Source organism: Podarcis gaigeae (assembly GCF_964106915.1).
Source record: "Podarcis gaigeae genome assembly, chromosome: 5".
NCBI lineage: Eukaryota > Metazoa > Chordata > Lepidosauria > Squamata > Lacertidae > Podarcis > Podarcis gaigeae.
Window position 1 is genome coordinate 94538619 of NC_139681.1, and position 13841 is coordinate 94552459.

At 40.2% G+C, this 13841-nt stretch overlaps 1 protein-coding gene across 2 annotated transcripts in view; it reads right to left on the reverse strand.

Annotated features, from left to right (window-relative positions):
* Positions 1–13841, reverse strand: part of LOC310844912 (cytochrome P450 2J4-like) — a 289677-nt gene that overhangs the window by 4241 nt on the left and 271595 nt on the right. The window contains exons 1-8 of one of the 2 annotated variants that reach the window (XM_083739658.1): positions 11808–13681; positions 8418–8580; positions 6729–6878; positions 6364–6524; positions 5542–5718; positions 5105–5246; positions 4329–4516; positions 3818–3959 (exon numbers count right to left, since the gene is read on the reverse strand). In XM_083739658.1, coding sequence (XP_083595784.1) covers positions 3818–3959; positions 4329–4516; positions 5105–5246; positions 5542–5718; positions 6364–6524; positions 6729–6878; positions 8418–8580; positions 11808–11975 — 1291 coding nt within the window. In that variant the 5' untranslated portion in view covers positions 11976–13681. Of the gene's footprint in view, positions 1–3817; positions 3960–4328; positions 4517–5104; positions 5247–5541; positions 5719–6363; positions 6525–6728; positions 6879–8417; positions 8581–11807; positions 13682–13841 lie in introns of those variants that run through there. The other variant, XM_083739659.1, reaches the window with a different exon arrangement.

Here is a 13841-nt window from a genome sequence, read left to right on the forward strand (position 1 = left end):
ATCTGGAACTTAGATTTCTTTTCATTCATTCCAATTTTTTTATCTCTTGTCCATATTGAATTTATTTGATGGTATTGGATCCAACCTGTTAATCTTCCTCTCAGCTCCTCATACGGTCTTAGTTTCCAGCTATCCAGATCTTATCAATAAATCCTCATATGTCAGTCTTTCCTCTTCCATATTTGTCTTTTTGGTTATTAAAATGTCAGTTGGGGACAGCCACCAAGGTGTTCTCCACTCTAACAACTTTTAATTTTTTCCCCAAACTTCAAGCAATGGGCCCCTAATGATATGACTTGAGAACCCTTTATGGGCCCTCTCTTTGTTTGACCACAGGTAGGCGTGCCATCCAAACCTGTTGTCTGCCCCTTCCAAGTCCAGTAAGTCTGTATTTTCTAGGGTTATCCAGTCCTTAATCCAACATAGGCAGGAAGCCTCATAATATAATCTTAGATTTGGGACTCCAAAGCCTCCTCTCTCTTTTTTGTCCGTTAATAATTTAAATCTAATCCTCGGCCTTCTCCCCTGCCATATGAATCTTGAGAGGGTTCTCTGCCACTCCTTAAATATTTTAAGTCCTCTAATTACTGGGATGTTCTGGAATAAGAACAACATTTTTGGGAGAACAATCATTTTTATTGCCTCCATCCTACCCATCCATGAGATTTTAATTCTGCCCCAAACCTCTAAATTTTTTTTAATTTCTTTCCATGTTGCCGAATAGTTGTCCTGGATTAAATTTATATTTCTTGGTGTAAGCCATATTCCTAAATATTTTATTTTTTTAGCCGCCTTAATTCCAAATTGTCTCTCTAATTCTTCTTTTTCATCACTACCCATATTCTTTATCAGCATTTTTGTCTTTAATCTGTTCAATTTAAAGCCGGATAACCTGCCGAATTCCTCTATTATCTCCAGCGCTTTGCTAGTACTATCTTTAGGGTCCTCTAGGGATAAGACCAAGTCATCTGCGTAGGCTTTGAGTTTGTATTCTTTTCTTCCTACTTTGATCCCTTGGATCCCTGGAGACGATCTTATTTTATTCGCTAGTACTTCTAGTACCATGATGAATAGAAGTGGGGAGGACATCCCTGCCTTGTTCCTTTTTCGATTTTAAAAGTAGATGTTAAATTATTATTTATTACCAATTTGGCAGATTGGGCTGAATATATTGCCTCTATTCCTTTCATAAACTTGCCTTCTATCCCTGCCTTCTCTAAAGATTTTAGTAAGAACATCCAGGAGACATTATCGAACGCCTTTTCCGCGTCTATAAAAATCAATACTGCTGCTGGAACGACGTTGTTAACCTCCAAGTATTCAATTATATTTAAAATATGTCTCATGTTGTCTTTCAAGAATCTGTTTGGGAGAAATCCCGCCTGGTCTTTATGGACTAAATTTATTAAACACTTTTTCAACCTGTCAGCCATGATGTCAGCAAAAATTTTGTAGTCATTATTCAACAAGGATATCGGCCTATAGTTCTTTATATTCAATTTTTCCGTATCTGATTTAGGGATCAATGTTATATGTGCCTCCCTCCAAGACTCAGGTATGGTCCCTCCTCCTAGAATGTTATTCATGGTAGCACAAAGCGTTGGTATCAATTGGTCTCCTAAAACTTTATAATATTTGGCCGAAAGGCCATCTGGTCCCGGTGCCTTACCCAATTTCATTTTTTTTATCGCTTTCTGAATTTCTTCTATTGTTATGGGTTTGTTTAGTTGAGATCTTTCTTCTTCTGTTACGGTCTTCCCTTTGCATTTCTCAAGATATTTTTCTATTTGGGTAGGATTTTCTTCTCCTTTCTTATATAACTCCTCATAGAATCTTAGGAAACTTTTTTGTATTCTTTTTGGGTCTTCTATCAATTCTTCATCTACCTTTATTCTATTTATCACATTTTGCTTTTGTCTTCTTCTCAATTGCCAGGCCAGTAATTTGCCCGATTTATTTGCTGATTCAAAATATTTTTGCTTCGTTAATTTAATTTTCCATTCAATCTCTTGATTTGTGACCATCGAGTATTGTGTTTGTAGTATTTTTATTGTTTGTAAGCTTTGTTCATCTTTCGGGTTTTCTATTAGTTTTTTCTCAGACTCCCTTAGTTGTCTGAGAATTTCATCCTTCCTTTGCTCTCTTTTTTTCTTCTTATAGTTGTTTTGATGAATGAAAAAGCCTCTGAGGACCGCCTTACTGGCGTCCCATACTACTTCTATATTTGTTCCTGCATTGAGGTTCAGATCAAAATATTCTTTTAGGGTGACTTTGGCTTTTTCAATCACCTCATCACTATCTAGTAAGTATTCGTTCAATCTCCATCTAAAACCCCCCTGTACTACACCCTTTATTTCCAAAGATACTGAGTTATGGTCAGAGAGGGTTCTTGGATGGATTTCACACCTCATGGCTCTTAAAGTAAGTTCTCTCGAGGTCCAGATCTGATCTATTCTACCCCAGCTTTTATGTACCTCTGAGAAGAATGTAAACTGCTTTTCTATTGGGTGTTTGTATCTCCACATATCTATTAAATCCATGTTTTCTTCCAGGTCCTGAAATGATTTTGGTAATTTCCCTTGGTTCCATTTTTTCTTTTCTGTTTGTCTGTCCATTTCTGGTATCGGGACTGCATTAAAGTCTCCCAATAAAATCGGCCTGTTACTTTCTAATTCTGTTAAGACTTGTTCTAGTTTCTTTAAAAATTCTGGTTTATTAGAGTTTGGAGCGTATATATTTATCACATTTATCTTTTCCCCCTGGAAGTTGATTTGTACTCCCAAAATCCTTCCTTCTTCATCCTTATAGATCAATTTAGGTTCCCATTTTTCATTGACATATGTTGCTACGCCTCTTTTTTTCACTGCCGCGGAGTTTATAAATTCTATTCCTAGCTTTTTGTTTACCAAAACATGTTTATGCTTTTTGGCCACATGGGTCTCTTGTATACATATAACATCAAGTTTTTTCTTTTTCAAAACATTTGCTATTTTATTTCTTTTGGTTTTTTCATTCAGACCGTTTACATTCCATGTTAAGATTTTTAAGATCATTTTGACTTTTATCTGCAACTAAGCCGGAAATTTAAATTCGGGTGGTTTTACTTTCTGTCTCTTCGTCTTCCTCTCTCACCCCCTCTTCTCCTACTTCTTCCCCCTCCTCCTCCTCCTCGGATCTGAGACCGAGTAATGGGAGCTCACTCTGTTGCAGGGATTTGAAACACCGACCTTCTGATCAGCAAGCCCTAGGCTCTGTGGTATAGGCCACAGCGCCACCCGCGTCCCACGTACTTGCAGAAGAAGACACAAATTTGGATTAAATATGCATACACTTTATTCCATATGAAAAGTTGTATTCTCTTCTGCAGGTGGGGTGGACAGAGGACTCAGTAATAAGGAATGAGTCACACACAGGTAATAAAAGACAAATGCCAGCAGGTGAAGCTTTCCCATATTTGAATATCTATACTAGAAAAAGATTAACCTATTGAATATCTGCCTGCCACACAGCAGTTATGTATTCTTTCTGCCTGCCCTGAGATCTCTGCTCTTTCCGATACCTAACCACATTCACTCATTGGCTAAAAACACTGCAATGTGGGAGTAGGATCGTATCTCACAGAGCAATTGTTTTAACTGCTGCTTGTAGTGTTTGCTTCATAACATCCATTCTATGAAATGAAAGTTCATTTCTGTTGGCTGTGTGCCTGGTACTGCAATGCCACCTTTATTTTTTACCCTATCACGCCTTCCTGATCAAAGCTTGACCTCATTGAAGCAACCCGGTAAACATGGTTATGAATCACTTAATCATTTACCTGCTCCAAATGCCAGAAATTCTTCTCTAGCCACAAAATTTCCATCCTTGTCCAAAAAATTATTTGGATTGAACTCTCTAGGATTCTCCCATTGTTTCGGATCGTAAAGAACAGAGCGCAGATCTGGAATAACAAAGGTTCCCTGCAAGGAAGAAACAAATGACTCAAACTATATCCAGGCAGGGCATTATCTTGCAAACAGCTTGTTAAGACCCAATTTTTCTACACAATTCTGATTTAACAGAATTGCACCTGGAGGCATGGCTGGGTTATTGTTTTGTTTGTTATTATGTTATATATTTTTGTGTTTTTACACTGTAAACTGCTGTGATCCTTGGATGGAGGATGGTGTATAAATTTAATAAATAAACAATACATCTCCTAATATAGAAATCAACTTCACCAGGCTCATGTTATCTTCAGTCCACATAATATATAGAGAAGAGATGTGGAGAGAATGTGTACAATGTGGACCCAAATGGCTATGAAGCAAAGAAAGCAGAGTCTGTACCTTGGGAATGGGATAACCAAGTATGTTTACATCCTTCACACTCTGCCTAGGTGGCCCAAAAAGCAATATATATTTAGCACGCTGGATCTCATGAATCACTGCATTGGTATAAGGTAGTTTCTTACGATCTTGATAGGAGATTGAGTGAGAGGAACCAAAAACATCTTCCATCTCCTTGTAGACTTTATCTGAGGGAAAAGAATATTTACTCACTTGTTCTTACATAACTCCACAAACTCCAAAGAGAATTTCATATAAAGCTTTCTAACCATCTTCATTCAGAGCTAAACAACAGACTATTGGAATGTGAGTAATATTTCTACATGTGCCTTGATTCTCTTCAATAAATCTAGATTGAGAGAGAAGTCTCAGGATGGAATAGTAAAAACGAGTGAGTTCACCTTTCTTTCTAGGCTCGAAGAATTAGACTGAAACTAGATTGCAAAGGAGGAAGGGAGGTTTCTTCCTGCTCTTAGCAGAGCCAATAGAAGGGAAGTATTTTCCAGATTGAGAGAGAAGTCTCAGGACGGAATACAGACCATTTCATTCCTGGATCAGGATGGGCTGTTGCTGTCACTGAACAGGTCTCTCTTACCCTGAGCTCAGACTTTGGTAATAGGGTGCCCTAAACAAGGACAAATTCCGGTGCCCACTTCCCTCTTGCTTTCTGTTATGTGCATGTTGTCAAGTGCTCTGTGTCACAGTTTCTCCACCCTTGCCTTGGCACCCTGTGTGGGGAACTGCCCGCACTGCCCTAAATCCGGCACTGCTCTTACCTTGGACTTCTGGATGAATTGCAATAAGGAGCATTGCCCATTTCAGAGTAGAAGCAGTTGTCTCTGTCCCTGCACCAAAAAAATCCAGAATACACTCAGCCAGATTATCTTCATCATATGTAGTATAAGGATCATTCTGGGTCTGTTAAGGATAACAATAAACATTAAATTTATTTTACAACAGACTTAAAGCATTTCACTTTTTGGTGTTCATGAAAATTCTTCAGTATTTTTGTGCAATTTTCTCTTAATATACACATTTTTGTATTCAATATTGCCTAACCTAGTATACACAGCTTGACAAAGCAATTTCTTCTAATATCAAGCAATTTTGTGTGTTGTTTTAACTAAGATTTGCATATATTTGCCTACTTTAGCCAAGGGTATGCATTTTTGTGATGAACAGAATTCACATACAGTGAGGATATGGTACCTACTTTCTCAAGCTGAAGTAGATAGAAATCAATGTAGTCCTGTGGCTCAGTCAGGGAATGTTGCTCCCTATGTTTCTCTATCTCCTTCAGCACAATGGAAATTGCCTCGTCATAGGCAGAAAATATCTTTTTATGAGTTCCTGGGAGATATTGCATGATCCATGGGAACATTTCATAAAGCTAAAGGGAAGCAAAATCCCAATGTTTATTTATAACTTGAAAAGAATAGTACTAAATATCAGAGGTACTATCTGTCCATGACTGCAAAAAGAACAACTTATGCAAAATACTGGGGGAGAGAAAAGAAATGTCACCCAAGATCTGAGGACCTTGAAAAACGGAAGAATATTCCCACCCACTTCCCGTCTTTAAGAGAGCCAGTGTGGTGTAGTGGTTAAGAGTGGTAGTCTCGTAACCTGGGGAACCGGGTTCGAGTCTCCGCTCCTCCACATGCAACTGCTGGGTGACCTTGGGCCAGTCACACTTCTCTGAAGTCTCTCAGCCCCACTCACCTCACAGAGTGTTTGTTGTGGGGGAGGAAGGGAAAGGAGAATGTTAGCCGCTTTGAGACTCCTTAAAGGGAGTGAAAGGCGGGATATCAAATCCAAACTCTTCTTCTTCTTTAACCCTTACAACAACCCTTGTGAGGAAGGTTAGGCTGAGAAAGAGGGACCAAACAGGTATTTAAAGCCAGGCCTTCTCCATCTATGCCCAACACTCTATCCACGACCAAAACGGTTTTCTGAGTGCTACTGGCCATGAGTTAGGGCGTTGGGGAGATCTGCCTGGCTCAATAAGGAAGGGGGGGGGGGGGAGAGAACTCACAGCATGGAAAAAGCTGCCTCCAAATTGTAAGCTCATTTCAAGTATCTCCAGCAGTCTCTTAAAGTTTTCATCATCTGTAGATAACTGGTTTCCAAATGTCAAAGCACATATTACACTGGAGATTGACTTAGTGATTGGTGCCGAAGGATCAAATGGCTGTCCTGCAAAAGAAGTTATTTACTGTCATATTACTGTCAAGCTGATAAATTTCACATTAGGGTTGGAAGGATACTGGAATCTCCAGCAATAATTTGTTCCAGAAGAAAACAAGCAAACTGCATGACATTCCACCCCAACATAGATAGATCAAATAAAGGTTTCAGCAGACTGGAATATGCCAGCATTATCACCCTTGTATCACATACCCTTTGAACTTGCAAAGACCTCCACAAGACGATGGGCTGCCTCTTCTATTTGGTGCTCCATGCCTTTCTTCCCCAGCCCCAGCTTCCGCATAGTAGCTATACCAAACCGCCTCTGCTGCCTCCACGTGTGACCATTTGAAAATACAATTCCTGAAGCCATCAAGAAATGACAAATTATTGGTCACAAATGCTCATGCCCAAAAGATTGTTGGGTTGGTTGCCAGCTTAGAAGAGGCCAAATTAAGTGCTTATGCATGCAAGAAATGCAAGGCTGGTGCTGAACCACAGCAAAACTAGACAAGATGCCTTATAATTACCTCCTTGCCCTTATGTCTAGTAAAACTAGGAACTATTATAGCAGGGGTCTGCAAACCTTTTCAGCAGGGGGATGGTCCACTGTCCCTCAGACCTTGTGGGGGATTGGACTATATTTTTGGGGAAAATAATGAACGAATTCCTATGCCCCACAAATAACCCAGAGATGCATTTTAAATAAAAGGACACATTCTACTCATGTAAAAACATGCTGATTCCTGGACCGTCCACAGGCTGGATTTAGACGACTATTGGGCCAGATTTGGCCCCCAGGCCTTAGTTTGCCTACCCATGTATTATAGCATCTTATTTGACTGGGCATACAGAGAAAGAGGACACCGTATCAGAACTAATTTCAAGTACTCTTCTGTCTGGTGTGTAAGAGGCACTTAGTCATCACCCAAGGTGTCCAGTTGTAGCAATTGACGCTCTTTGTTATTATTTTTAAGTAATTGGTAATTATTCATTATAGAAGGGTTACAGATAAATCCGTAGAAGATTGGGTTTTGTTGATTACCGGTAGTTATTAGAATTGTGACTTCTTAACATGGGGTACCTTCATGCTCATTGTACCAGCTCCCTTAAATTCTAACACTTTTTAATATTACTTAAATGTTGTTAAGTGGTCGACTTTATACACCATTTCCCACTTTCTTTTTAATACTAATGCTCAGTTAAAGTGTTTAATGTTAGAGTATAAAGGGACTGAAGGGGGCAAAAAAAGTCTAATAGTGGATTATTGCTGCAGCTCCTGATGATAACAGGTTCTAAATTTAGCTCCATAATGGTTGCACTCTACAGTAACAAGAGCCTGCTGGCTCATCCTCCTGTCATAGTGGCCAACGAGATGCTCGCTGGAAGCTCACAAGCAGGACTTGAGTTCAACACTACGTTCTCCTCTTGTTTCCAGAAATTGGAATTCAGATGCATACTGCCTCTGATTGTGGAGAAAGAGCTTCGCTATAGAGGCTAGTAGCCATGAATAGCTTTATCCTTCCTGAAAGTTGTCTAGGCTAGGGCTGCCATACTGGAATTTCAAAGGTGGAAGTGACATCCAGGGGGAAAGGTGGCGGTTTGTCCTGGATCTTTGGCAAGTTAACTGAAGATTTGTGTTTTTGTAAAAAACAAAAACAAAACCCCGAAGCTCAACAATTTTGGGGTCTTCCTAATTTGGGTCCTGGTTTTTACTTTTTGAAATATGGCAACCATATCTAAGCATCTTCCACAGCTCTCCAATTTGCCTTCAATAGTTGAATTCAATAGTTTAATTTTTGCACTGTGTGAAGTACTTTTGTTTGTCTGCCCTCAATCTTCCAATTCTTATGAGTTCCCTGGGGGGAAGACAAGTAAAACATCTTATTATCCACAACTTACCCCTTCCTTTTAATGTTGTTCTAAGGAAAGGGGTCACCGGTCGGTCAACAAAATCTTCCTCATGGTTGATCAGGGCTTCTTTCACGGCTTGGAAGCCAGACAGTACTACGACAGGTAGAAGTCCTATTCGTATAGTGTAAACGTTTCCATATTGCTTTGCCATCTGCCATTGGGATCAAAGTGGAGGCAAGAAGCAATCATATGGAGGAGGCGATTTCAAGTTAGTATGTGACCTACACCCTTCTTCAGCTTCTGGCAGGGTGGAGCTCTCCACTCCCTTTTAAACATAAGCTACTATTTTAAAGTAACCACTGACATTTCTTCATTCAATAATCATGTAATAACTAAGCATACACAACTTTGTTAACAAGAGCACCAGTATCTTACTAATGCCTTACCATGCCATGGAAAAAAGGGAAGTCTCTGTTACGGCGGGGGGGGGGCAGGGGGGAACCTCTGAGAAAGTGAAGGACAAAGCATATTGCAAGATAAGAGAGATATAATATGGAAAGAGGGTTACAGTCTTAAGTCCACAGTTTGGGAGGGCTATTAAACACCCATTTGTTTTATCTGGCCTTCCCTTGACTAGTTTGTGTCCTGTTTGCTGGACTGGAGCTGGGGTAGAATGTATTATTTTGGATTTTTAAAAAAATATTTACTTTCTATAATTGTAGCCTTTTTGGGGGGGCTTTGCCCCCCAAAGCAACATAGAACTGTTTGGGTTTTTTTAAAAGGTTTTTTAATTGTTTTCCAAATTACTTTAGAACCACAAAGACAGGTGAACAGTAACAAAACAAAACAAAAATTATACTGTATCCAGCTAAATGCAGGGCATACAAAGCCTAAACATATTAAATGATACCACCCAATCCAGTGGCGTAGCGTGGGGGGTGCAGGGGGGGCGGCCGCACCGGGCACAACATCTGGGGGTTAGGGTTAGGGTGCGCAAATCCACCGCTTAGGGGGCGCAAATCCACGGGTTAGGGGGCGCAAATTACTTGCCTTGCCCCGGGTGCTGACAACCCACGCTACGCCACTGACCCAATCTAAGATCAAAACATCCATATTGCTCTAGATAGGGGATAGATACTTATAAATCTGAAACTATAATACATGAAATAAGATCCCACCATACTGAGTAGAAATGACCAGAATCTTTCTGTCCCTTAGAGACCCCTAATGTATGGAGTCTTTAGGACAGGCATGTCCAAAGTCTGCTTTGGGCGCTTAATCCGGCCCTCCGGTCAGTTTAATCCAGCCCCTGTGGCATAAAAAAAGCTCAACAACTTTGGTCGGCCCACACAGCCCTTCACTTCATCAAATCTGGCCCTTTTTGACCCCACTGCTTTAGGATATATAGTTTATTTACACATATATACAGCTTGAGCCTACGATGGAGGGGCTCACAGCATTAACACCCCAAGAGGGCCTTGCTTCCCCCCCCATAGCCACAGTCTTATATTCAAACAGAAATCAAGCACCACTCTGTCTCTCTGGCTTCCCAGCCTGCTGCTTCTAGCTTCTAGCTCACATCACTCCACTCTCAGTCAGTGAGGGAGGCCCACGCATTTCCCACTGGTGTGGAGCCACTTTCTTTGTTCCCTTAATGGCTATCACCTCACCAGGAATTTTAATCCTTGCTTATATTTTAATACTTCCTTGATCCAGGGATTAGAAGGGTCTCTTGCATACAGCCTACTCCCCGCTGCCCAGCTCATAACAAGATACTTGGTTGAGTCTGAAGTGAAAAGAAGGTTGCCATTACTTTGCACTTTGTACATGGCTCAGAAACTTAGTGCAGAAGACTCCTGTCTCAGCAGTGTCTACACTGGCTTGGTCACGTCTACAGAATGGAAGATGGCAGGATCCCCAAGTACATGTTCTGCGGAGAGCTGGCTTTAGGTACCAGGCCCAGGGGCAGACCAACACTGTACTAGTAAGATGTCTGCAGACCTGACATGAAAGCTGGAAACATCAACCCTGCCATGTGGAAATCCCTTGCAGATGACCACAGTGCCAGGAAACGATCAAATAGGTTGTGCATCCACAGCAGTGACCAGAGGAAGAATGACCTCTGGGAGGAATGCAGAGAGAAGAAACGCCATGGTGCATCTGCAGCAGCACAACCAGATGCCTTTATCTGCCCCAGCTGCAACAAAACATGTCTCTCCCATATCAGCCTCTACAGCCACAGCAGGTGTTGCAACCTTTCAACAGTTTAACTTTACCTCCAAAGGTGCACCGCCTTTAGAGAGGTGTGAGATGCATGTCTTTGATAAAAAGCTGTGACTCATAGAGTCTATACACCTTCTGAGTCACTACTTGTTGTGCTCCTTGATGACTGCTTTGGAAATGCTGGTTCAGTGGCATATTGTTCATTGACTGGGGATTTTAGGTCAACTTGCTGGAGATTTTGGAGAATTTTGTAGTTGAAGCAGTTTCAGTATTAGAGACTGATGAACTGATATGGGCTGATGCCTTATTGGTACTTACCATCCAGCTATCCCAGCTGAGCTGGGAGAGCCACAGTTTTCAAACGTCTGTCATACAGAAAACCCCGCCTTCCAGGGCTGGCTCTGTGTAAAGTTAAGGGTCTCCTTTGCTGCTATGCTCACAGGCAAACTGGAGCTGAGCTAGTCATTTTATGATTGTAAAATAAAAATAATCATTACTGTTGGAGTTATAGGCAAGCAGAAGATTTTTGTTTATTGAGTAAATGATACGAAAACTGACCGATAATAAATGTGTATATAAATTTACTATAAGATACATAAAATCAATAAAAACTATCAGTACTTTTATTGAACAGTAGACTAAACAAGTCAATAAGGCTTTTTCCTCCTAAGCATACACTCTTATAGCCAAGAGTCTTTTGACATCTTAAACTGTCAAAATAATAATAATAATAATAATAATAATAATAATAATAATAATAATTTATGTATATCTTTCTGGGTTGCCCCAGCCACTCTGAGCAGCTTCCAGCAAATTATAAAACCACAGTAAAATGTCACACATGAAAAACTTCCCTAAACAGGGCTGCCTTCAGATGTCTTCTAAAAGTCAGATAGTTTTTATGTCCTTGACATCTGGTGGGAGGGTGTTCCACAGGGCGGGTGCAACTACCAAGGAGGCCCTCAGCATAAGCTTAATAAAGTTGTGAGTGTTTAAAGGCTCTGCAAAACTCTGTGTTATTTTAGCTGCAAATGGGCTAACATATGGCAATTGTTGCATTACATTCCTACATTCTTACTTACTTTACATTTCACACCTTGAAATGATTTATCACTGGATAATTTCTTCCAGTTACCAGTGGAAGAAAACAATTCACAATTCTCATTGTGGGTTTTATTAATTAATTAAGCAGATCAATTAATTAGAAAGATGTACCTCAATGAAAGCATCTGAAGAAAGTCTGATCCCAAACCGCCACAGGCTTCCAATGAGAGGAAGCGGAAGAGGCCCTGGAGGATAGCGTCTAAGTGACCAGAGCTGTCTCAGATAGCTCAGAACTGGGTATGGAATCTTCTTAATCCAGTCTATCATTGTTTGCAACATCCTCCTGCCTTTTCTTTCTGTATCTTTGTATCTGTCCAGCACCCCTGTGAGAGGTGAATGCTCTTTTCTCCTGTGGCTTTTTGGCTCTCTCTGAGATGTTGCATTCTGTCTTCGTTTCTCTTCTCACTGCCTTTTAAATACTATAATTAACATATTAGTAAGCAGCAAGGCCTCTTGCACATCTAATAAGTTTCAGAATGGGATCAGATAGGCGTGCATTATTTCAGCACGTGTGGTTACTTCTAGACCTATTTATTAATTACTGTAGTCACCTTGATTTGTTTGTGCAAAGTTTGTGGGGAGGTTATAATATAACATAGGAAAGAACTGGCCTCCCATTCTTTTTAGTACCTTTTCCTGTCACTGTTATTACTGCAAAAAGAAAAAGTGAAAAAGAAAGAAAAAATGAACCAAATTTCTCTCACAAATAAGCGACAATCTGGAAACGTTCTTAGTTGCTTCTGTTGGAAAGAGATTTCCATATCAAAGTCTAATATAATCCAAGCCAACCAGGTGATATAGATAATGGTAGTGACCACATTTATTCTGAATACAAACTTAACAACTCTTCATTAAATATATGTACACAAAAGCTGTCCTTTTATTTTTACACAATTTTTGGCTTTGCCTCCCCACAATCTCTGCGATGATGAAAATTCCACAAAGTATGTTGGATATTCTGGCTTTGCCAACTAACTTCTATGAATGGGTACTTGATTCCTCACTGAAAACTCCACGAAAACTGATGTGTATTTTTGCACATGGCATCCATATTGAAACCTTCAGTTTGCAAATGTATGTATAACACTGATTGTTGTTTCATAGTGTAGATTCCATTTTTATGCCCTGCTTGGTGAATGGGTCAATCTACTTTCTGTATATATCACTTCTTTTCATATGTGCTCAGGATAAGTCTTTTGTCCCACTACATTTTTTTTAAAAAAGGAAGTCTGAGCGGAAATTCATATTGTTAAAATGCATGTATTTGAACATATTTTCCTCTCAATGTTCACATTTCTAAAATAAAAAATTCCTTCCAGTAGCACCTTAGAGACCAACTAAGTTTGTTCTTGGCATGAGCTTTCGTGTGCATGTACACTTCTTCAGATACACGGAATCAGAAGTCACCAGACCCTTATATATAGTGAGAGGGTGGGGGAGGGGTATTACTCAAAAGGGTGGTGGGAATGGGTGATTGGCTGATAGGTGTGGTAAATCTGTTGACGACTATTAACGACTGCAATTGGAATTACAGGAAAGAGCAAGGGGTAACATTTCTAAAGTTACTTTATTCTTAAATACATTTCAGAATACTTACATCAGTTTATTTTTGAGCTGAAAACAACAATGCAAAGTTAAAGAAGTGTGCAGTCAGAAGGATAATTGTCTTATGATTTACACATTAGTCTAGGAGGATTATCCTGAGCTTTTGTTTGTCCTTCTTACCTGTCAGGTATTTAGTTGGGAGCAACCACCTAGAAGCATAAGCCAAAGGGCGAGAAGCAAAAGATAACCTGTCACTCAAGAAATCCAGGTTATCCCTAAATCAGCCTTTCGTCCCAGGATGCTGTTGGACTACAACTCCCATCTTCCCTGAACACAGGTTCTGCTGGCTGGGGATGACCGGAGTTGTAGTCCAACATTTGGGGACCAAAGGTTGAAAAAGGCCGCCCTAAGCTGTGAAGAGCGTATATTCCTCTACAACATAGGAGCCCCCCCTGCAATAAAATATTTGAGAGGGAGACAGGAAATAGTCAGAACATCTGCAGCCTGCTTTGGGGCTGGTTCATGGATGTGAGGAGTCAGATAGTATTCCCTGGTCTTCTGAATAACATAGGGCTGCCATACGTCCAGAGTTTCCCGGAT